This window comes from Rhincodon typus, chromosome 28, assembly GCF_021869965.1.
Source record: "Rhincodon typus isolate 14 chromosome 28, sRhiTyp1.1, whole genome shotgun sequence".
NCBI classification, from domain to species: domain Eukaryota; kingdom Metazoa; phylum Chordata; class Chondrichthyes; order Orectolobiformes; family Rhincodontidae; genus Rhincodon; species Rhincodon typus.
In genome coordinates this window covers 12,810,258-12,834,427 of record NC_063359.1, presented here as the reverse complement: position 1 = coordinate 12,834,427, position 24,170 = coordinate 12,810,258, and the positions used below count along the sequence as shown (strand labels likewise).

At 39.5% G+C, this 24,170-nt stretch overlaps 1 protein-coding gene across 1 annotated transcript in view; it reads right to left on the bottom strand.

Moving 5' to 3' along the window:
- LOC109912707 (astrotactin-2-like) overlaps window positions 1–24,170 on the bottom strand; it is a 1,431,562-nt gene that overhangs the window by 674,422 nt on the left and 732,970 nt on the right. The window contains exon 11 of the mRNA XM_048613352.1: window positions 13,056–13,206. Within this exon, the coding sequence (XP_048469309.1) occupies window positions 13,056–13,206 (151 nt within the window). The remainder of the gene's footprint in view (window positions 1–13,055; window positions 13,207–24,170) is intronic.

Sequence of the window (24,170 nt, the reverse complement as noted above, 5' to 3'; positions counted from 1 at the left end):
TGATGCTGCTTGGCCTGCTGTGTTCATCCAGCTCTACACCTTGTTATCTCAGATTTTCCAGCATCTGCAGTTCCTACTATCTCTGCTACAACTGGTCAACCTTTGACTCCTAAACAGCTCAGGACTGCAAGAAGTCCATTTGTCACTTAAAGTTCCCTGTTTTTGCAGTTAATTGGAACAACACATGGAACGGTCCAAATTCAACACAAAAGGTAAACACACACAATAATTACAAATAAAACCAGAAATTGCTGGAAAAGCTCAAGGGTAGCACCTGTGGAGCAAAGACAGATTTTAAGTCCAGTATTCTAGAATCTCTGCAATTTGGTATCTGGTCTCCAGCAACTTCTATTTTGTTTGTTTCAGATCTCCAGCATCTGTGGTACTTTGTTTCATTTTAGCACACAGTAATTAGCTACTTCACCATCTGTTAGATAGTCACGTTGATTAAAAACATGACAAAATCTTTGGCCAAGTAAATGTTGCTTGAATACAACCTAAGGTTCAATAAAAGTTATGGTTTTTACTTAATTACTTGAAAAGAAGAAAGATTTATTTGTTTATAATTGTTATGCTATTGGAGGAGTAATTTGACTTTAGGGCTATAGCTTTCACAATGTTATATGACAACTTTAAATGATTACCACATCCAAAGCCCACTTGCATCAAATGGTGCAATTTAGATTTTTAGAAACTAAACTGCTGAAAACATAACTTTTCCCTTGAGACTTTATGATAGTTGAAATTTCAAAACTAGAAGAAAAATTCTGTTTTGAAATGTAAAAGCTGTTCACGTTCAGCTTAAAATGAATAAACAGATGGTCAATATGACAGCATTAGAAACTGAGTTGGAACTTAATGGCTTTTCCTGAGGAGAATTTGGTATCCAGCTGCCTTCCTACCTCTGTCCCAATTAAATCCATGGTGAAAGGTCTTGTGGATGGCCTCCTCAAGCTAATGGCGTTCGCAATTAATTCCCACTTAGAAGTTTCATCCCACCATGGTAGGTATTCACCCACTGATAGGTGGTGAACTTGCCATGCAGGAAGTTCACAAAACAAGGTTCATTGTGGGCTTCTGGAAGTGAGAGACAGGAAGGTTTCTCTCATTCAGTGATATTTAGAACAAAGAACAAAGAACAAAGAACAAAGAAAATTACAGCACAGGAATAGGCCCTTCGGCCCTCCAAGCCTGCACCAATTTAATATCTGATTGAGAGACCAGACCAACCAAAAGCTAACCCCTTGACCTTTCTCCTGACTCTATTATGTGACTCTGCTCTCATCATGACCCACCTGTAGCCTGGGTCATTTGGCGATTCTTGGCCTTTGGTGAGTGAATTACCATAAACAGCCATTAGCTTCCCAGTGGTGCTGCTGAGCAATTAAGAGCTGCCTGCGTTTGATGGGCAGGCAGCTCTCGAGGGTAGGATTATGGTCCCATTGGCCCTGGATTTTAGGTAGACCCGGCTAAATGCTTGATTGGCATTTAATTTGGCAGTGGATTCTAACAGTAGATTGTTTTCTTTATTCATTCATGAGATGAGGGTGTCATTGGCTAGGCAGCATTTATTGTCCATCCCTAATTGCCCAGAGGGCAGTTAAGAGTCAACCCACATTGCTGTGGGTCTGGAGTCACATGTAGGCCAGACCAGGTGAGGATGGCAGTTTCCTTCCCTAAAGGACATTAGTGAACCAGATGGGTTTTTTCCGATAATTGACAATAGATTCATGGTTATCATTAGATTCTTAATTCCAGATGTTTATTGAATTCAAATTCCACAGTCTGCCATGGTGGGATTTCAAACCCAGGTCCTCAGAACATTATCTGGGTCTCTTCATTAACAGTCCAGTGATAATACCACTCGGCCATTGCCTCCCCAGTGTAGTCCCCAGCTAATGTGCACTCCATTCTGCCACTCATATTTTGCAGTGAGAAGTCATACATTTGAAACAGGTTGGTACAGAGATCTCACATTCTATAAGATTTACCCTTTATTTCTTCACTTATGCCTTTTGATTTTCTTTTCATATTGGGAAATTTGTATCTTTGATCAGGATCAAAGTCAACGCATAAGATAATGGGGTGAGTCATATATTGTGAGGCCAATTCATAGTGCTGCCACAAATACTCATGCAAAAGTCAAGTTCTGGATGCTGAATGTTTATGCAAAAACTATAGTATGACTATATAACATATGACTATATAGTAACAAATCAATGCTTGTGAAATTGACTTCCTAGACTGTTACCACCAACCCCACTCCTAAAACTATCACGATGTACATGAAAAGTGAAAGATTTTGGGACCAAAAGTCGAGGGTTGACTTCACTTCATTGACTGCTACTGGATTACAATGGATGCACCACTTGGTTGGATTTTTATGAAGACTACACTCTAATGAGAAAGGAACAGAGAATTGGCTGGTGAAAGAGGAGTAGGGTGTGTTACAGGAGCTCTAAAGGTAGACATGGCTGGAGGTACTCATCAGATATCATCTGGAATATTGTGAACAGTTTTGGTCCCCACAGCTATGGAAAAACAAATGAGTATTAAAAGTAATCCAGAGAAGCTTCACCAAGTTGAAACTGGGCACAGATGGATTTTTATTTACATATATGTTTTACATATATATGTATACATAAAAACATTGGATACTACTCACTAAGATGCAGAAAAATGAGAGGCAAGCTCAGTGAAATATATAAGATTCTTGGGAGGCTTGTCAGAATAGTTGCAGCGAATTGTTTCCTCTTGTGAGAGAGTCTAGGAACAGAGGGCATGCTCACTCAATCTTTACCTTCAAGTGACGGATCAAATCCAGTTCAAAGAGGAGTAGGAGACCAAGCCAGGAGCGGCACCGGGGATACTTACAAATGAAATGCCAACCTCTTGAAGTTACAACAAAGTATTAAAATTACATATGAAACAGCAGAAGCAGCATGCTATAGAGAGACAGTTTAGCTATAATCTGGAGATCAGATCAAGCTCTACATTTTTACACTGTTCATTATGATAGATTGAGGACAAATAAATAACTATTGAGTGGATGAAACTCAAAAAAATCCCCATTATGAATGGCTGTGGAGCCCAACACATTGAAAAAAAAATAGACAAGGTTGAAGCAGTTGCTGCCATCTTCAGTCGGAAGTGCCAAGTGAATCATCCATCTGTTGTCTCTCCCAAGGTTTCCAACATCATAGATGTCAGTCTTCAGCCAATTCAATTCACTCCATGCGATATCAAGAAACGGCTGAGGACACTGGATACCGCAAAGCCTATGGGTGCCACGAACATCGCAGCTGTTGGGCTGAATACTTGTGCATGAGGATTATATGTGTCACTAGTCAAGTTCTGCTATATCTTGAATACTGGCCTCGACCCAAAAATATGGAAAATTGCCTAATTGTGCCCTGTCTGCAGAAACAGGACAAAACCAACCTAGTCAATAACTATGCCATCAGTCTACTCTTGATCATTATGAAAGTATTGAAAGTGCTGTTAAGTGACAATTTTTCAGCAATAACTTGCTAACTGATGCTCAGTTTTGATTTCTAAAGGACCACTCTAGACCTTATTAGAACTTTATTCCAAACAGGAACAAAAGAACTAAGCTCCAGAGACAAACATAGAGAATGCTGGAGAAACTCATCAGACCTAGCTACATCTGTGGCGAGCCAAACAGAGCTAATGTTTCACATCAAGTCTCTCCTTCAGACCTTTTCAAAAATTCAGTGGACTCAGGGCATCAGTGCCAAAGTTTGTCAGGCTCATATCCAAAATGAAACAAGTTTTGCTGCTTCAACAATGACCTTCCAACCATTTTAAGGTCAGCTGTTGATTGATGACCATGGTGTTTTGTCCCATTTATAACTCTCAGATACTGAAGCTGTCCATGCTCACCTGAGAAAAAAAAACTGGAGAGCACTCATGCTTAGGTGGATAAATTGAAACTATTATTGGTGCCATATAATGACAAATGACCATCTCCAACAAAGGAGAATGGACCAATTTCTCCTTGATGTTCAATGGTACATCCATTTCTGAATTCTCCACCCTTAACATTTTTACCCCTGATCAGAAATTTAACTGGACAAACCACAGATAAACTTTGGCAACAAAAACAGGTCAGTGACTGGGAATTCTGTGGTGGTTAACTTACTTCTTGACTCCCAAAACCAGTCTGCTATCTGCAAGGCCCAACTGCATCAGGAATTTCTTCTTTTAATTTACTCTTAAGACGTGGGCATCGCTGACTGGACAGAATTTATTGCCTGTCCCTGGTTGCCCTTGAAAAGGTGAAAGTGAGGTGCCGTCTTGAATTGTTGCAGTCAATGTGCTTTGGTAGATCCATAATGCCATTTGGGAGAGAATTCCAAGATTTTAACCCAGCGACAGTGAAGAAACAGTGATATATTTCCAAGTCAGGATGGTGAGTGGCTCAAAGGGAAACTTGCATATCGTTGTGTTCATATGTATTGACTGGATGGAAGTCATCATGGATTTGTAAGGTGCTGCCTGAGGATCTTTGGCAAATTTTTGCAGTGCAACAAGTGGATTGTACGTATTACTGTTGTTAAGTGTCAGTGGTAGAAGCAGTGGATGTTTGTGAATGCAGTGTCATTTGTGAATGTGATATAACACTCTCCATTTGGATGCTAACTGCAACCCTAACAATTTTCATCAAAGAAGTGAAACTGGACAGACCAGGTGGCATTGACCTAAGCAGCAGAAAAGGCACTGGCAGAAATAGCTCTGTCAACTCGGCAACGTCCTTCTTAACAACATCTGGGGGCCAGTGCTAAAAATTGGGAGATCTGTCTCATAGACGAGTCAAACAACAGCCTGATATAGCCACACTCACTGAATCACACCTGACAGACAATGTACCAAACACCAACATCACCATCGCTCGATATGTCCTCTCCCATTGAGTAACACAGACCCAGCAGAGGTGGCGGCACAGTGGTATACAGTCAGGCAGAAGTTGCCCTAGGAGTCCTCAAATTGACTCCATACCCCATGAAGCAGTTCAGGTCCTAAAGGACATAGCTGCTAGACTGGGTCTGCATCGGCTGGTGAGGGAACCACCAAGAGGGAAAAACATACACGGCCTCATTCTTACCAATCTGCTGGCCGCAGATGCATCTGTCCATGACAGTATCAGTAAGAGTGACCACTGCACAGTCCTTGTGGAGATGAAGTCCCCCCTTCTCATTGAGAATACCATCCATCATGCTGAGTGGAGCTAACACTGTGCTGAATGGAACAGACTTCAAACAGATCTAGCAACTTAAGTTTGGGCATCAATAAGGGGCTTGGGGCCTTCAACAGCTGCAGAATTGCACTCCAACACAATCTGTTACCTCATGGCCTGGCATATCCCCCACTTAACCACTGCCGTCAATCTAGGGGATCAACCCTCGTTCAATGGAGAGTGCAGGATGGTATGCCAGGAGCAGCACCAGGCATACGAAAAAATGTGGTGCCAATCCGGTGAAGCTACCAAACAGGATTACTTAAATGCCAAACAGCATAAGCAGCAAGAGATAGAGCTATTTGATGCTACAACCAACAGCTTAAATCTAAGCTCTGCAGTCCTGCCATATCCAGTCAGGAATGGTGGTGCCAATTAAATAACTCACTGGAGGAGAAGGCTCCACAAATATCCCCATCCTCACAAATAGAAGAGCCCAGCACATCAGTACAAAAGATAAGGCTGAAGCGTTCACAGCAGTCTTCAGTCAGAAGTACTAAGTGGATGATCCATCTCGGTCTCTTCCAGTGGTCCCCAGCATTACTGAAACTAGACTTAACCAATTCAGTTCACTCCACATGATATCAATAAATGGTTGAGGGCACTAGATACTGTGAAGGCTATGGGTGCTGACAACATTCCAGCAATAGTACTGAACACCTGTGCTACAGAACTTGCCGCTCCCTAGCCAAGCTGTTCCAATACACTTCCAACACTGGCATCTACCCAACAATGTGGAAAATTGCCTAGGTAAAAAAGCAGGATGAATCCAACTCAGCCGATTACTGCCCTTTCAATCTACTGTCAATCATCAGTAAAGTGATGGAAGGTGTCAGTGACAGTGCTATCAAGCAGCACCTGCTCAGCAATAACCTGCTCAGTGACGCCCGGTTTGGGTTCTGCCAGGGCCACTCAGCCCCTGATTTCTTACAGCCTTGGTTCAAACATGGACAAAAGAGCTGAATTCCAGAGGTGAGGCGGAAGTGACAGCCTTTGGCATCAAGGCTGCATTCGACCGAATGTGCCATCAAGGACCCCTAACAAGACTGGAATCAATACAGTAATCTCTCCGCTGGATGCAGTCATACCTGGCACATAGGGAGATGGTTCTAGATGTTAGACGTCAGTCATCTCAGCTCCAAGACATCTCTGCAGGAGTTCCTCAGGGTAGTGTCTTCAGCCCAACCACCTTCAATTGCTTCATCAATGACCTTCCCTCCATCATTAGGTCAGAAGTGGGATGTTTGCTGATTGTTGCACAATGTTTAGCAACATTTGTGACTCCTCAGATACTGAAGTAGTCCATGTTCAAATTCAACAGGATCTGGACAATATCCAGGATGGAGCTGACAAGGGGCAAGTAATATTCTTGCCACACAAATGCCAGGCAATGACCATCTCCAATAAGAGACAATCTCACCACTGCCCTTAACATTCAATGGTGTTATCGTCACTGTCTCCCCCACTATCAACATTCTGGGTGTGACCATTGACCATAAACTCAATTGGAGTCATCACATAAACACAGTGGCTATAAGAGCAGGTCACAGTCTAGGAATACTGCGGTGAGTAACTCATTTCCTGACTCCCCAAATCCTGCCCACCATCTATAGGGCACGAGTCAGGAATGTGATGGAATACTCCCCACTTGCCTGGGTGGGTGCAATTCCAACAACATTTTAGAGCTTGACACCATCCAGGACAAATCATCCTGTTTGATTAGCACCACATTCACAAGCATAAACTCCCTCCACCGCCGATGTTCAGCAACAGCAGTGTACCTCAAGATTCACTTCAGAAAATCACCAAAGATCCATAGACAGCATTGTCCAAACCCACAACTACTTCCATCTAGAAGGACAAGGACAGCAGATACATGGGAACATCACCACCTGCAAGTTCCCCTCCAAGCTATTCACCATCCTGACTTGGAAATATATCGCTTTTCCTTCATTGGGTAAATTCCAAGACTTCCCTACTAAGGGCATTGTGGGTCGATCCACAGCATATGGATGGCAGCAGTTCAAGAAGGCAGCTCACCACCATCTTCTCAAGGGCAACCAGGAATAGACAATAAATGTTGGCCAGCCAGCAGTGCCCAGGTCCTACGAGCGAACAGCAAAAAAAAACATCAGTATCATGCATCACAAGGCAGCCTGCTTTAACCATTCACAGCGTCCATCACTGGTGCAGTGATGGAAGTGTATACCATCTGTAAGATGCTTTGCAGTAATTCATAATATTATTTTAACAGTACTTTCTAAAACAGGACCTCTACAACTACAGGGAAATGGCAGCAGAAATGTGAGATAATGCAACATATAAGATGTCTTCCAAATATACACCATATTGCCTTAGAACTTTATCGCTCCATTATTTTTACTGGCCTAAAATGCTAGAATTCTTTCCCTGACAGCACTCTGCATGTACGTATACCAAAAGTACCACAACAGTTCAAGAAGGTGCCTCATGACAGCTTTGTTAAGGGTAATTAGGAATAGGCAATGAATGCTTGCTTTAGCAGCTACAACCACGTCCCATTTTGTTTGCTTTCAGCTTTTCCCATGCTCCAGAGAGCCACCACAATGCTTGGCAATCACCTTGGGCTCAACCGTGTTTTCTATTGTTTTTGGCAGCTGATTTAACAGCCAGCTTCACTTCCTACGAACCACAGCATTGTTGAACAGGAGTCTCTGTCACTCTTCATGGTGTAGGAGAAGGATTTACAGATTGATCATCAAAATGTTTTCCTTGATCAGCATGTATTGAGCTGGGACTTGGACTGAGAGATTGTGGCCCAGCCATTGGCATGAAAACACTCCACTACAAGATCTTTCCAGTGAAAACCACACTCCATGAAAACTAAAAAAAGTCTGAATGTACTACTGAGGAAAAGCCAAATAAAAAACAAAGTGAACAGATAGACTCATTTGATTGCTGTTGACATTTTGAAGGCATAATAACTATATGAGATACTAATGTGCAACACTTTGTTGGTGGAGAACATCATGCTGTGAGATCCTTTGTGGGACGTCTGCTTGCAGTGGAGATAACTTTAAAGATAGAATGAACAGTAGGTAGATATTGACTTCAAAAGAGAATGAACCAAGTACAGTTCAAAATGAAATGCCTAGGCAAAAATAAAATTAGAAAAGGCAATTTAGAAAGGGGAACAACGGCATAATGCAAAAGTGAATATTAAAAAGGGAGTATCTGAGTGAAATAGCATTGCCGAGGAGTTATAAATGAAAAATAAAATGGCTAGGGAAATCTAAGAGAGGTAAAACTAAATAGAAAACACCTTAAAAAAGTTAAAACATTTCAGCAGTGAAACAAATTGTGGGAAGCTGAGAGCACTAGATTTTAATTAAAATTTAAGCTCTGTAGGACATGTGACATGTTGAAGATGCTATAAAAATGCAAGCTGTCATAATTGAAATAGGTGTTTCACTGCTGTAATCAAATGATTTAAGAATTCCTTGCCCTGTAAGAGTAATCTCATTGAGAATTCAATACAATATAAAAGCTCCATAGAAACTGACAGCACTATGCGTGTCATTTAAGCAAGCTTAAAATTTAAAAGGTTGCGTCCAATAAAGGACTGAAGAGCTATTGAAGATTGTTTTCTAATTTTGTGACAAATCTAAGGAGGGCTCCTTGACAAGAACTCAACTGTTATCACATTACTCCAACAGCAAAGACTCATCCAAGGAGGAAGTCCTTGTTATGATCAGGAGATCTTAACTCTTTTTATTTGTTCAGGAAGAGCACAGAGACATGATATTATCAATGTTCCAGCCATCAAAAGACCACTATAATCCTTCCATTAATTACACCCAGAGTTACAATGGGATAACTTTAATTGGTTCAGAAATAGTCAGCTTTTAAGTGAATGTGAATGCTTAATTGAGGCTATTATGTTACAGAGCTGCTTTTTCTCAGTCCAATCATAGACCTCATTTGTTTGATGTTGAATTCATTAGAAGTTGATGCACATGGACTCACATCCATCAGATTTTGTGATGCATACACACATCCAACAGGTGTGGAACAAAGTCAAAGGAATTTATCTTAAAATACCAACAGTATTGTAGGGTGAGTTCCCATTGTGCCTGACTCCTGTACCGAAACAATAATATCTGACAAACAGATTCAAAAACTAATTGACTTAATCATTAGTGACATATGCTCAGTTCATCATATTTCCTCGCACGAATCCCATCTCCCTGACGAATAATGCCCTTAGCACTAAATCTAGCTTGAAAGTGCGCAATAATATTTAAAAAACAGCACGAAGAACATTTATCTTACTTCTAAGAGAACTAAATCATATCTCCAATTCCAATGCAATAAACCTTATCTTTGATGCAACATACATTTACATTCAGTAATGTAATTCTGAACAGAACGACTCAGGGAAGACACAAAATGCCTGAGTTCCAGGCTAGACAATATGAATTATGGCAGTTAACTTTCACAATATAAAATAAGACCAAACAGGAATTAAAACCCGACCGAATTCTTGGTAATTACTCTTGGTAATAGTAAAGTCTCTACTTCCTTAAAATCATTGTAGATATCTACTTTTTGATTTGAGTATTTCATTCACTGCAAATTTGGTGTATCAGAAACAAATTAGGAAGACTTTCAGTGTTTGATATTTTTAATCAAATAGCACTACAATAAGAAACCATCCTGAGGTATTTGCAATGATTCACTAATGCCATTTTGAGAAGGAAATCTGCCATTCTCACCAGGCCTGGTCTACATGTGAAACCTGACCCATGGCAACATTGTTGACACTTACCTGCCCTCTGAAATGCTGTTGCAAGCCATTATTTTGAATTAAAGCCACAATAAAGGATTTAAACCAGGTGGAGTCATACCTGGCACAAAGGTAGATGGCTGTGGTTGTTGGAAGTTAACCATCCCAGCCTCAGGACTGTAATGTTTCAAGAAGACAGTTCACCACAACCTTTTTCAGTGCAATTAGTGATGGGCATTGAAGGGTGACCCAATAATTAATTCAAGTTAAAATGGAGGACTAAAAGGAAAAATTGGACCTGTTCTAATTTCTATCTGACGACAAGTTTGGGCAGCTTGATTGTGAAAAGTTAAAGTGCGGGGTGGAGAAAGTTTTCTTGCTGGGAAGAAGGTACAAGATCATCAAACAATGGCCCAGGCATCTGTGATCCCAAATCACAGGGAGGTCTCCGGAACGTCAGGTATTGTAAATGCTTCTGTTTAGAACTATTCATATAATTTTGACTTAAAATGGAATTGAAAGTCTAAATGATAACTAATAAGCATTTCTATCTGGATACAAGGTCCATGTGAATCACGTTGCCATGAAGATGGGCTTTGAGATGGTACTGACCATAGAAAGCCACTGTAGTATTGGCTCAGGGACTTCTCTTCAGAGATCCCTGACCAAACAAACAGGTTAGAATTGGAGTGGAAGGGTGATGGTCGTGTTGGGGAGCTGGGGGTATGAGCTGGAAAATAGAAGTAACTAGCACTGCAGATAAAGGAAAGAAAATGTTGGCTCCTTGGAGACCATATGAATTGCATTTGCGAACATGGGGTCATACTGAAGAAACTAAATTTGCAAAAATTAAAATAAGAATGAAAGATTCACCCAGCTTGGCTAGAGGGACGAATCTCCACTGCATTTTTCACGATAAAAATAGGTTCTGGAATTCAAAGTTGCCCAGCTGGGAAAAGAAAAGAAAGGCAACCAGTTCTATGGAAGTTAAGAAACACTCTGGTCCAGATCCTGGAGAATGAAGTGACGATTTAACACAGTGTAAAGCATAACTTAAACATTAATTTTCTGACACATGACCAGTTAAATGGTGTTGATGAGTTCTTTTCTGAAGTTAAGTGTATAGGTTCCCTAGACTATCTCCTTGATATGTTTTGAATGGTTTGGTTTGGTCCATAACACTATTCAGATAGAATACAGTTATTTATATGCACGTTCTATTTTGGTGGCGAAAATATGTTGATTTAAACTTGAACTTTGTGGCTTTGTTCCATTAAAAATACTTTGCATTCTAAAATAGATAAATAAATAAACATATTACTGGTCCCATACCAAGATTATCCAATAATATAAAATACAAGGCTTTGTTTCTAAGTCAGGGAAGGGGAAAAGCAGCTTTGTGTAGGTTGTCAGCTCCTCATGGTTAACTAGTTTGTCATTATATACTTTTTTATGATTGGAATGGTATTTATTTGTTCAGGGCAAAAAGATGATGCAGGCAAGACTGCAGCTATCACCTTTCAAACTGCCATAGGGCCAAGAGAAATCAACTACTCAGGCTGTGTTGGAATTGGTTTAGGTCAGACCAGGCAGGAATAGCTGCTTCACTTCAGTCAATTAGACATCGACAATCAACAAATTAACAAACCTACATGTTAACAGATTATTTTGAATCAGTGTGATTTGAATTCATGGCTTTGAAACCCTACAGTAAGAAGTAAAGGCAAAATACCACAGCTGCTGGAGATATGAAATAAAAACAGAAACTGTGAACTGGAGAAGCTCAACAAAGTTAAAGCTATGCACCTGACACGATTCTTCTTTGGCAATGAAGACATTAACAAACATTAAACTGTCTCCACATATGCTGCCAATCCTGCTGTGTTTCTCCCGCATTTTCTGTTTTTACCCCAGAATAATAACTACTGGTCCACGAAACAGAACAACAGACACAGGCCATTTAGCACCACCATCCAAATCTCCCAAAGACTGTTCCACCTTGCAAGCTGGGCAAATGGATGACATACATGATGCTTATTCCAGAACTATGTAAATTGTCCCATGTCCCTGAATTTAGAATCAATGGTAGCCACCACAAAATTGTATTCCGATACCTTTGAGAAGAGGGGCAATATCTGTGTATGAAAAGCTACATATTTCCATTTGTTTACATTGAAATAAAACCACGAAAGTACAAACATTATGTTTTTGTTTTTATTAGGGGTGGCACAGTGGCTCAGTGGTTAGCACTGCTGCCTCACAGCACCAGGGACCCATGCTTGGTTCCACCCTCTGGCGACTGTGTGGAGTTTGCATGTTCTCCCCGTGTCTGCATGGGTTTCCTCTGGGTACTCCGATTTCCTCCTACAGTCCAAAGATGTGCAGGTTAAGTGGATTGGCTATGCTAAATTGACCACAGTGTCCATGGATATGTAGGCTAGGTGGATTAGCCATAGGGAACGCAGGGTTACAGGGATAGGGTGGGGTGGGGGGGGGTGGTAGGTCTGGGTGGCATGTTCTTTGGAGGATCGGTGTGGACTCAATGGGCTGAATGGCCTGCTTCCACACTATAGGGATTTTATGATTCTCTGCAATCAATTCACAAATCAGCACTGATATCGTTATTTTTTAGAGAAGCAGTGTGAAAACTACAAATCCTGGCTGAATATAAGAGATAGAATAAGTGGTTTGACTTCATAAGCTGTTAACCAGGTTGATTTGCTGAGCAGAACCACTCAATATTAATCTGGCAAGTGTGTTGTACTGTCTTAGGACCACTGGTCGTTCTAAAGGTCAGCAGACTTGAAGACTAGCTACATTTCACAATTGATTAAAAATAATACAACTTTGCTAAAGTATATTTAATTTACTGAACTCTTGAAGCACTTCAATGTTTGCATCATACCAAGAGTTAAGCTTAACAGTATCTCTAATGCTTTCTGTGTTATCTATAAATGAACCATACCCTTCAGTGACACTGTTTTCTATGCAACATGCATTCTGCAGTGATACTGATGTGGCTTTATAACATACCATACATCCTGTGGTGTCAATCTTTCGATCAGTCACACAACGATAATTTCTCGTGCAACCTCCATTATCCCGGGAGCAGTCACGCACAGGGCCAAATGAGGACAAGAGATCGTCTGGCGTTTCAAAGTATGTAGATCGCAGAGCTTCCTCCCTTTAAAGAACATGAGAATTGAATGCGTTAGAGCAATGCTGCAGAATTAAATTGACCCCAACAGCAACTAACCCAGGAGGAAAGAAGTCTTGACAACACACACTGCAAACCTCATTCATCTATTTCATGAGTCCAGACAACTAGCTTAATGTTTCAAATTGTTTCATCCTTCAGAGACTGCCAGTCTAAATTAGACCATTTAGAAGCATAACTACTCATGTGCAAATTTAAATTCTGCTATCTCCTCAGGGTATGAGATTGTTCAGAACTGACTGCACTTGCTATCTTCAAGATATGGTGACCCTATCTGTTGATATACGTCAACTGAATTTTAAAACCATTAGAAAGAAAATCAAAACTCAGTGAAATATCAGCAATGCTGTATGGTTCAATGAATTTTGAGGGAACATAGCCACAAAGATATTCAACTCACTGAATTTCTGTGATCACTGGAAACAGTGATTAGCCTTTCTTCATTGGATCTTGAAAGCCCATTTCAAAAAGTTCACATTTATTTTTCAGAAGCATTTGTTTCCAATCAATGTCCTACTGACATTAGGAAGCTACAAGCATCACTGAATTCAGTTGACAGTCACCTTCTGGGATAGGATCCTCATGAGCAGTAAAACCAATACATATATAGAAAAAATAAATGAGTAATCCGTTTTAAGGTGTTTTAATCATTACAAAATTAATTACTTAATTTAGAGTTTGAGTTATCATGACAACAAATTCCTTTTAGGACAATTATTTCTGAGATATGTCACTAAGTGTCTTAATTTTTGAACAAAGATCCATTTCCACTCTGGGTTTATCACTGAAAACTTATGTTCCCTTTTGGGGAGAATGAAAATATTTTCAATGAAGTTATCAATGACAGTATATATTCATAATTCCCAGCAAAATACTCTTGGCTGACTACTTGTCTGCTTGCCAGACAAAAGGCCAAGGAGAACTTTGGCTGTAGGAAGAAGAATGGATAAAGATATAAAGAAACAATTGTCTTCAGCATGACTGTTCAGGAGTCAATCAGATACATATCATCATAAAACAAGGACCATTTAAACATGGATGGTGGCTCATACTTTCCAAATTCCTGACACAGAATTCTTAACCTGTGATATTCTAACGTGTATGCAGAAATAAAGGTGAAACTTTAATCCAGAGTCAGTGGAATGAAAAACAGATTTTAAACCTTGGATAACACGGTGTAGAGCTGGATGAACACAGCAGGCCAAGCAGCATCAGAGGAGCAGGAAGGCTGATGTTTCGGGTCGAGACCCTTCTTCAGAAAAAAAAACTTGGCCTCAGTTCTGGGCATCTATCGGCAAATATTGCCAGTTGTAGAGTCATACAGCATGGAAACAGATCCTTCGGTACAAGAAGTGCATGCCAACCATAATCCCAAACTAAACCATACCTACCTGCCTGTGCTTGGCCCCATATCCCTCCAAACCTTTCTTAGTCATGTAATCATCTAAAAGTCTTTTAAACGTTGTGACTGTACCCGCATCTACCACTTCCTCTGGAAGTTCATTCCATACACAAGCCACCGTCTTGTAAAAAAAGTAGTCTCTCACACCCTTTTTAAAACTTTCTCCTCTCGCCTTAAACATGTGTCCCCTAATCTTGAAAATTCCCACCCTAGGGAAAAGACACCTGACATTCACCTTATCTATACCCCTCTTGATTTTAAAAACCTCTGTAAGGTCACTCCTCCACCTCCTACGCTCAAGCGAAAAAAGTCCCAGCCTGTCCCTATAACTGAGTTGACTGAGTAGACAGTGCAATTGAGAAGCAGTGACAAAGAAAATAAGAAATGGAGTCTCACAAATGCAATTAAGATTATAAAATGATAGAGTTAAATACATTATTGGATACTTTTATACTCAGAACTTGAATTACCACCTGTAAGGTCATTACTACATTACACTATACTACCTGGTAAGATAACACAAGGATTTTTTACCTGCTTAGATTGTTATGCTTCAAGGACTGACTATAACAAAACAGTGTAATGAATATGAAAGAGCCATAAGAATGGCAGCGTGAGTTGGTGACAAGTGGAAACTGTTTTTATGCTGGCAGACTGAAAGGGAATGTATTATAATATTGATTAACCAGGAGTTACAGCAAAAATAAAACAACATGTAAATTACACATATCCTCTCCATTCATAATCTTTAAATTTTACTTTGTAAGTCAGTAACAAAAATAGAAATTGCTGGGAAAGCTCAGCAGGTCTGGTTGCATCTGTGGAGCGAAATCAGAGTTAACATTTTGGGTCGATATAAATAAGGAATGGAAGCAGTAAACTTAGTAGTATTGTAAAATGCTGCAGCACAAGGTTATGAGGCTGCTCATTTTATTTGGCGTAAGCCAACTTTACTTGCTCAAGTTTTATTAGGGTCAAAACCGAAGGCCTGACTTCGTTCATATAATTAAACAAAGTTCTAATAGCAACTGCAAATGGGTTCAAGTGGCAGTCATAACATCTTGATTAAATGACACAGTAATAGTTCTTTTGGAATTACCTTATCAAATATCTTGGCCCATTTGTAATATTAGGTTAATTAACTCTGGCAAAAGAAATGCACCATAACTCAAACTCGTACAATATTGCAAAAAATTCTTGAAAGAAGCTACTGCATAGTCATTAAATCAATCTGTTACAAATGAGATGTCTTAGGATACAAATTGTAGCACCTGATTGGAATCTTGATCAATCAGTACTTTAATGGTAGTGTCCATACCCCTGGACCAGGAGGCCTGGGCTGAAGAACCGCCTGCTCCAGAGGTATGTAATAACATCCAAGAGCAGGTTGATTAGAAAAATAGGTTAAATTTAGAATATACTTCTGGCCATTCAAATATTTCTGGTTTTGTTGCATACCTTCCTAATTACAATGCACTTTTTTTCTGAAACTGAAACCAACAGGCATATCTAGTTCAACCTAAACCTATTATTTAGTGTTTACGGTGATCTCCGGTGACTTTGTTAATTGGTAGCCTAAGGTCTGTAGTGAATCATTAGATTTAGCTGGTGAACCCGCCTGTTGTTTACAGACAATTCACTTTAATTAAGGAGTCTTGATAAATCCTTTATCCAATTAGCTACTACTTCCTGATCTCTGTTTGGGAAATGATAAGTTTATCAAGGTCAGATTAATAAAAAAGGAATATAACTTTCTACTTTTGCTTTTTGTCCCCTTGTATTTATACTCAGGAAGGAAACATTTGTCAGGCAATGAGGAAGCAGAAACAGGAATGTTGAATTAATCGGCAACTCTTTCAGCACAGAATTAATGGTTTAAATGGATGTCTTTAATGCAGCGTGATTTAGTCTATTGCAGTACTTCTTGTAGCGATTTAAGATATATCCTGCATGATAATAGGATGCTATACCCTGCCATGAACAAATATTATAAATGCCTCTGATTGACAGTACTAAAACTAATAATTAGAACTGTCACTCTTGAGAATGGGATGAAGCAAATTCAATAACTAATGGTATGGAAATAGTCACGCACAAAGTTAATTAAATAAACTAACAACGTTAATGAATTGAAAATGACAGGAGCACAAAATTTAATGAAATGTATCAAGTACACTGGGGTGTGATAATAGAACAGTTTGCAGAAGCAAACATGATCCATGATTGAAAGAGTAGGAGAAACAGTAACACAGAATTTAAAAGGAATAACATTAACAGTCTTTTTTGAGTGCAAATATTGTAGGTTAACCCAGGTTTTTCTGGGAGCAGGCAGAAAAGGACTTTTTTTCAAATTCATTGACAGGATGTGATCATCACTTAGTTGGCCTTGAGAAGATGGTGGTGAGCTGCCTTCTTGAACTGATGCAGTCCACCTGCTGTATGTGGACCCACAATGTCTCTATAGAGGGAGGTTGAGGATTTTGACCCAGTGATGCTGAAGGAACAGCAATATATTTCCAAGTCTGAATAGTGAATGACTTAGGGGATAACTTTCAAGTGATGGCCATGAGTTCGGAAAGTTCTGTCTAAAGAGCCCTGAAGTGCAGTGTATCTTGAAGGTAGAACACACTGCTGTAACAGCATGGGTACTGAAGGAAATGGATGTTTGCGGCTGTGGTGATAATCAAGGGGGGTAGCTTCAACCTGGATGGTGTCATGTTTCTTGAGTGTTGTTGGAGCTGCACTCACCCAGGCAAGCAGACAGTATTCCATCACATTGCTGACTTGCATTTTATGGTGGACAGGCTTTGGGAATTCAGGTAGTCACTGGTATGCTGCAAGATTCCTAGTCTCTGACCTGATCTTGTAGCGATAATATTTGTACAGCTGATCAAGTTCAGCTTTTGAACAATGTTCAAGGTTAAAAAAAGTAAGAAGGCTTTGATTTCATCTATATTAAGTCAGTAAAAGGACCATAGACATCTCTCTCTCTTACAAAGAGACAGCATTTTATGTGTAGCTCCAGGGTAATTACTCCACAAGTGTGGCGTGAGGTGAGCAGGCAGAGTCTCCATGAACTAGCACTGTATGTATATGGATTGAACCCATGTTGTTGGCTTTATCCCGCATGACCTTCTAGTCATCAAGCCAACCAAACATCCAAACAATAAAATACTACTGAAAGAAATCAACAAATTCGAACTCAGCATAGGCTGGAATTTAACAGATAAAATATGTTTTTGTAGAACAATTGGCAACATTCTGTAAAGTGCCAGAGAAATTAAATTGAATGAATAATATATATTCATTTAGTTTTCACAACCTTGCATTTACATATCTTCCCTACAGTGTGAAAACAGGCCCTTCAGTGCAACAAGTCCACAGCAACTCTCAGAGCATCCCACCCAGGCCCATCCCCCTATAACTCACCTAATCTACACATCCTGAACACTATGGGCAATTTAGCATGGCCAATCCACCTACCCTGCACATCTTTGGGCTGTGGGAGGAAACCAGAGCACCCAGAGGAAACCCATGCAGACACAGGGAGAACATGCAAACTCCACACAGACAGTCACCCAAAGGTGGAATTGAACCCAGATTCTTGGTGCTGTGAGGCAGCAGTGCTAACCACTGAGCCACCATACTGCTTCTGAATGCTTCTGAATAATTTTACTAGAAAACCAAGTAATCATCAACAGAAATATTCCACAATTAAGAAGGAAACCTGGAGCTAGATGTTGGCATTACAATATTTCAACAGTTATATTACCAGTAGTGCATCTGAGACAATTGTATACACTGATCAAAACCTCTTAAAAGTTCTGGAGCAATTTAAAGACAAAAATTCCAGACTATTTATGTGGAGTTTATTATTGCAGCCATTCAATTTGAAAATTATATGTTGGGAAGATGAGAGAATGTAATTGCCGACCTGTTGTCATGACTTTGATGAAGAAAGATGAAGGCGTTGCATTATTCTCTACAAAACAATTAAACCCACCACTCGTAAACTGACTATATACATTGAGGCAGTGTGTACACTGCTTTATAAGGAAAGTCACTTGTCACTGCTCTTAGTGGCAAACAAATGGCACCACTTCTTACTGACACTTACAGCCAGGTTTCTGGTTTCCCAAATTTCAGGTTTCCTGATTTGGGAAAACTTGGTAGACCCTTAAATATGGTAGTTAAGATGTAATTTCACTGAGACTTTTTTTCATGATTAAGTACCTATGCCATCTCCACATGACACCTGAGGTTTACCTTTGGTGGACACTGCTGGAGTTGACTTGGAGGCTAGAGAGATCATAGGGGCTGAGTCATGAAGCAGCATAGGCATATAAAGGAGCATTCTGGTCAGAGGGGTTCATGGGTTGAGTAGCATGGAGTTGGGATAATGGTGTGGGTGTGAGATGTGACCACTAAAAGGCCCAACAGCTTTCAAAACAACTGTGAAAAAGTCCCAGAAAATTACAGCAGGCTTTCTAACAAGTTCTTTTCAGCAACTGCATGCTTCCATGGCTATCTATAATTTGCTTCTGAGGTCAGCAGACCTTATTCTGTCCCAACCTGCCTCTGTGAATTGAAAGTTGAGTTTTAACAGGCCCATTAAACCAGAACAAATTTGTGTTTTTCTTTCACTTCCCAAAACAGCATTGAAATAATTCCACAAAGACGGGTATCCCATCACCAAGTTACCCTTTATTTAATGTGGTGACGCTGACACAGCTTGCTAGGACCCAGCTCCTAGAGTGACCAGAATCCCTGAGACTCCTGTTTATATCTGTCAACCAAGACTCCTTGATTGGACCAGGTTAACAGCCCCAATCAGGGAACACTTATTCTATGAGCTCTTCCTGGCTGATAATGTTCCGATCACTATAAGCATAACTGTTTACAGATTGAAATTCTTAACACTGTCTTGTGACTTTGAAGACTCCCCACCTGTTAGCCTATAGCTATTGCCAATGCCTGCATGTGTAAACATCTTCGACAATAAAACAATCTCAGTCTCCTTTAATGTCTAGCAATCAAACAAATAACCCAATTAAAATTGTTATATTATGGCATATATTCCAGGCCAGACACACATGTCACACGGCATCACAAAATGTAATGTTCTGGTATATACATGCCTGTTTCATCTTCAGTCATTGTCTTTCTACAATGAAGTCAGGATCATGTGTTCAGTCAGTCAGCTATTTGTATGTAAGGTATCAAAACACCAGTAAGCACTGGATCCAGATTGCATGTGTAAGTCTGAGATATGGCAGCATTGTAAATAGTGTCATGAGTAAACTTCAAGATATCTGGATCAACTAAAAACCAGTATTCATCACGTATGTTACATGAGTTAACCTATAGAAAAACAAAACCAATGATCAAGGTACTGCTGGCTAATCATAGCAAACTATTTCTATTAACTAGTTTCAAGCAAACCAAAAAAGTAGAAATAACCCCATCGTGAAGATCTTTCAGAACCATATCTCCAAAGTGATCTTGCTTCTCAAAGGTATGTATGCTACATGACATACCTTATTAGCACACTGAATAAACAGAGCAAATAAAATCTTCAAAATCTTGTGGTAAATCATCAACTGAAGGACCTAGTCTTGTTTTGTGATTTTGCAGGCACAGTGTGAGAAATGTTAAGATGGGAGCTCAAATGGGAAATTTCAGTGTGAAAGTCCCTGTGGCTGATTCATGGCCCAAATAAACTTCCTTTCATTAAAATAAATGCAAAAGATAAATCACATGGGCCAATTTTGTGAGCTGCAAATTATGCACATTAACTCCTACATTTAAATTGTCAAAATTACAGAAGCACAGAAACATAAAATTTATTCCTACATTTTGTAGGACGTGCAATTTTGAAGAAACGTTACAATTATTTTTGAATTTTACACATTGGGGAAAATTCATCTGACCACAACCCAGAAATCCGAATATTTTTCAATTCCATTCTTGGTTCCTCTTCTTTAGTTGAAATGGAAATTTCAGAACATTTTTATTGATGTCCATGCACCAAATGTCAGAGCTCAAAAAGCTTTCAGTTGCATATGAACATTTAATCAACTTGACAGTAAAGTACTTGTGAGAAACAATGGCATATAATTGGACTCCCTACATACATCAATAAACAGCATTTCAGGCATTTCACCATTAGTCTACCCTTTAAAAATCCAACAGATCTTTCAGTTTGTGGTTAATTTCCACATTCATTTCAGAGAGTCTGACAATGTGGGAGAGTTGAATTAACCTCTGTAGATATTATAATTCATGCCAGTGTTTCAATAGTCTTTCAATTTCTCAATGTGTGATAATTATGCTCGCTCCATCAGTTGGATTCAAAATCCTCTTTTAAATATTTCCCTGAGGATATCAAAAATGTATGGAAGAATTAACAACGGGAAAAGAAAACCTTATTTTGGTTTTATCATTGAAAAAATACTTTGATGTACAGTGTTATGATCCCAGCTGATAGTATGATTGTGCAAGTCAGATCCCACAACGAAATAGTCACAAGAGGCTGCAGAATTTTTTTTAACTACTGAACAGAAGTTTGTTACACAAAAGGGAAAACAAGTAAAGCTATTAGATGTCGAAGAGAATTTAGGAAAGTCTCAAAACAATGTTTTGATCCATGCCCAATACAACCCATTCGAGAGTTTCAAATTCAGAGAAATTATACTTCCATATCAAAACTTTAAGTTCAGATTGACAAATTCTCCCAAGTTTTATCCTATGAACAATGGACGCTTCATGTACGAACAGTCCTAATACTGAGACAATAAACCTTCCCAGCTTCTGATAAGCTCCGATTTCTCACCAAACATTGTACACACCAAACTTGAAGTTACTTATTTCCTTAACTGCTCTGAAAACACACTCCTACAGGAGAAACTATATTTGCTTCTGACCCCAATCAAGTTTCCATTGAACTGTCATAAAAAAATTCAGTCTCTGGGTTTTCTAAACCAAAAATCAATCCTCAATTATTCTAAACTGAAAAGAAGCTGATAACCTTCAATGATTGAGATGAGGGGCAATTTCTTCTCTCAGAGGCTGGTGAGTCTTTGGAACACCTTGCTACAGAGAGCTGTGGGAGCGGATGTATCTAATTTGCAGATATATATCCTGTATATTTAAGGCCGAGATAGGTAGATTCTTGATCAGTAGGGGAATCAAGGATTGTGGGGAAAATGCAGGAAAGAGGGCTTGAGAAATGTTAGATCAGCCATGATCCGACTGATTGGTGGAGCAGGCTCGAGGGACTGAATTACCTACTCCTGTTCCTAATTCTCATGGTCTTATTTTTAATCTGTCACAAATCACCATAGCATAAGCAATTTTTCACTAACACTCCAGGAGTTCAAGGTCACCTGCTCCCTGGCACACACTGCATTGGGTCACTGTTCCAGAAAATCCACCGAAGGGAAGGCATGCATGTTTCATGATTTCAAGACAGCCCAAAATGCCAAACAACCAAGTACTTCTGGATTGTAGTCAGTCGTGGCAAAAATTTTGTGATAATGGAAAGTTTATTTTTTGCGTGCTGTTTATAGAGGGATGAATGTTGGCCAGAACGCAGGGCAAGCAAGGGAAAATCCTTTACATTCACATCAGAAGGCTGTCAGAACATCAGTGTTATCTGAAGAAAGCACGTCAGTCAATGCAGTGCTCTCTCCATAATGTAGAAACAGCTGAGAAGCTTCAGCCTGAGACATGAGTGCTTCCAATTGAGCTATGGCTAATATCATTGCAGCAATGTAAATGTATTCTATTCAGCACTTAATTGTGACATCACATCCATTTCAATGTACAATCACCTTAATGCTGCTCTGGAGTCATCAATCATGAATAATGTCAAGGTCTATTTAGTGATCTCCTTTACTTCAATATTGATACAAGTTTTCAGTGCCATTTCAGTGGAAATTCCACACATTTCTTTCTATTGCCATCATAGAGATCAGTTGGGAGAGACGAATTCATAATTAAATTGCAAAATAGACGGTAGGTAATACTGCAATAAGAAAGTTTGCATTAATAAGAGTAGACTGTATTCATGTGGATCCACTGGAGCCTTTGCTTCCAAATAATGATATATCTGGATTCAAATCTAGGCTCTAAAGGGCTGTACATTAATAAGTTGAGGTTATATACCAATCCTTTGTGCCTTGATTTCCACATGGCAATAATTACCAATCTCAGGTACTTCTATTTGAAACACTGAATGACACCAAACATAATTATACACTGGATTCCTTTCTCAGGTGTCATTTAATTAATTGCTTTATTTCACAAATGAGATATGATCAATTTTCTCTGGTGCTGTGGGTTCAGTTTGTCAAATTGTTATCCAACTTGATGCTGTTCTGGATTCTTTACAGCATGATAGTAACTGTCGTATAATTTCCCATCAAAAATTAAAGTCCTCTTGCTTGACCAGATTGTTTCCTTTATTTATGTTTTGAAATTTATACATCAGAATTTTCCTCTTCTTGGCATCCAACTTCAGCGAAATCAACCGATATAAGTAATTTTGTGATTTTTTTTCTCTTTCAGATGTGCGAATCTGCTGGGGTAAGTTCCCCACTTGCCACATGACAATTAGTATCATGCCAAGATTTTCTGAACAAAAATTTGTTTTATGGAATGTTGTATCGCTGGCAAAGCCATTGTTTGTTGCCTGTCATGAATTGCCATTGAGAAGGTGATGATGATCTGCCTCCTTGACCTACTGGTATGGGTACAGTCATGGCACTGTTAGAAAGGGCGTTTCAGGATTTTGACTCCAGTGTTACTGAAGGAATGGTATTTTACTTCCAAGTCAGAATGGTGCGGGGCTTGGAGGGTGAACTTACACTTTGCTCCTCATCGCAAACTGACATTGAATATCAGCCAACTGTGCCATGGAGGGCATCACAACTGAGTTCAAACACATTTGCTTCAATATCTACAAGCAATGTATGTCATTCACAATTTTTCCATAGGGAAATCAATGTGTGCATTTATAGCCGATTACTGGTTTCGGAAACTAACAGACCATACACACGAGCAACGTTCACTTCAGAGTGTCTGATGGTGCAGCAATCTTAAAGGGATTGTGGAGGAAGTGATTGTACACGCCAAATGAAAATTAGATGGAATATTGATGATAAGATGTGTGAACCATGATTGGTTGAACCCACTGTGCCACACAAGTGCAAGTCAGTTCTAGCAGCCCAATGATTGATTCAGTTGAGATCAGCTCACTCAGCATCTACCAGATACCAATTCAGGGATCTTCATTCCTGAGTAGGTTAGTGGGCATTGGAAATTTCCTAGCATGCCCCAGGCATCTCTTTCTAAAACAAGTTGAAAGAAACAGCCTTGTTAACATAATGCAATGCTTCTACAGCAAGATGTCACATTACAAGAAGCTGAACTAAAAATGTAATCAATTCTTGTTAGCAAATCTTGATGGATGTTGTTAACTAATCAAGTGATGCCATTGAATTTAAGACAACAAGGTGCAGGGCTGGAT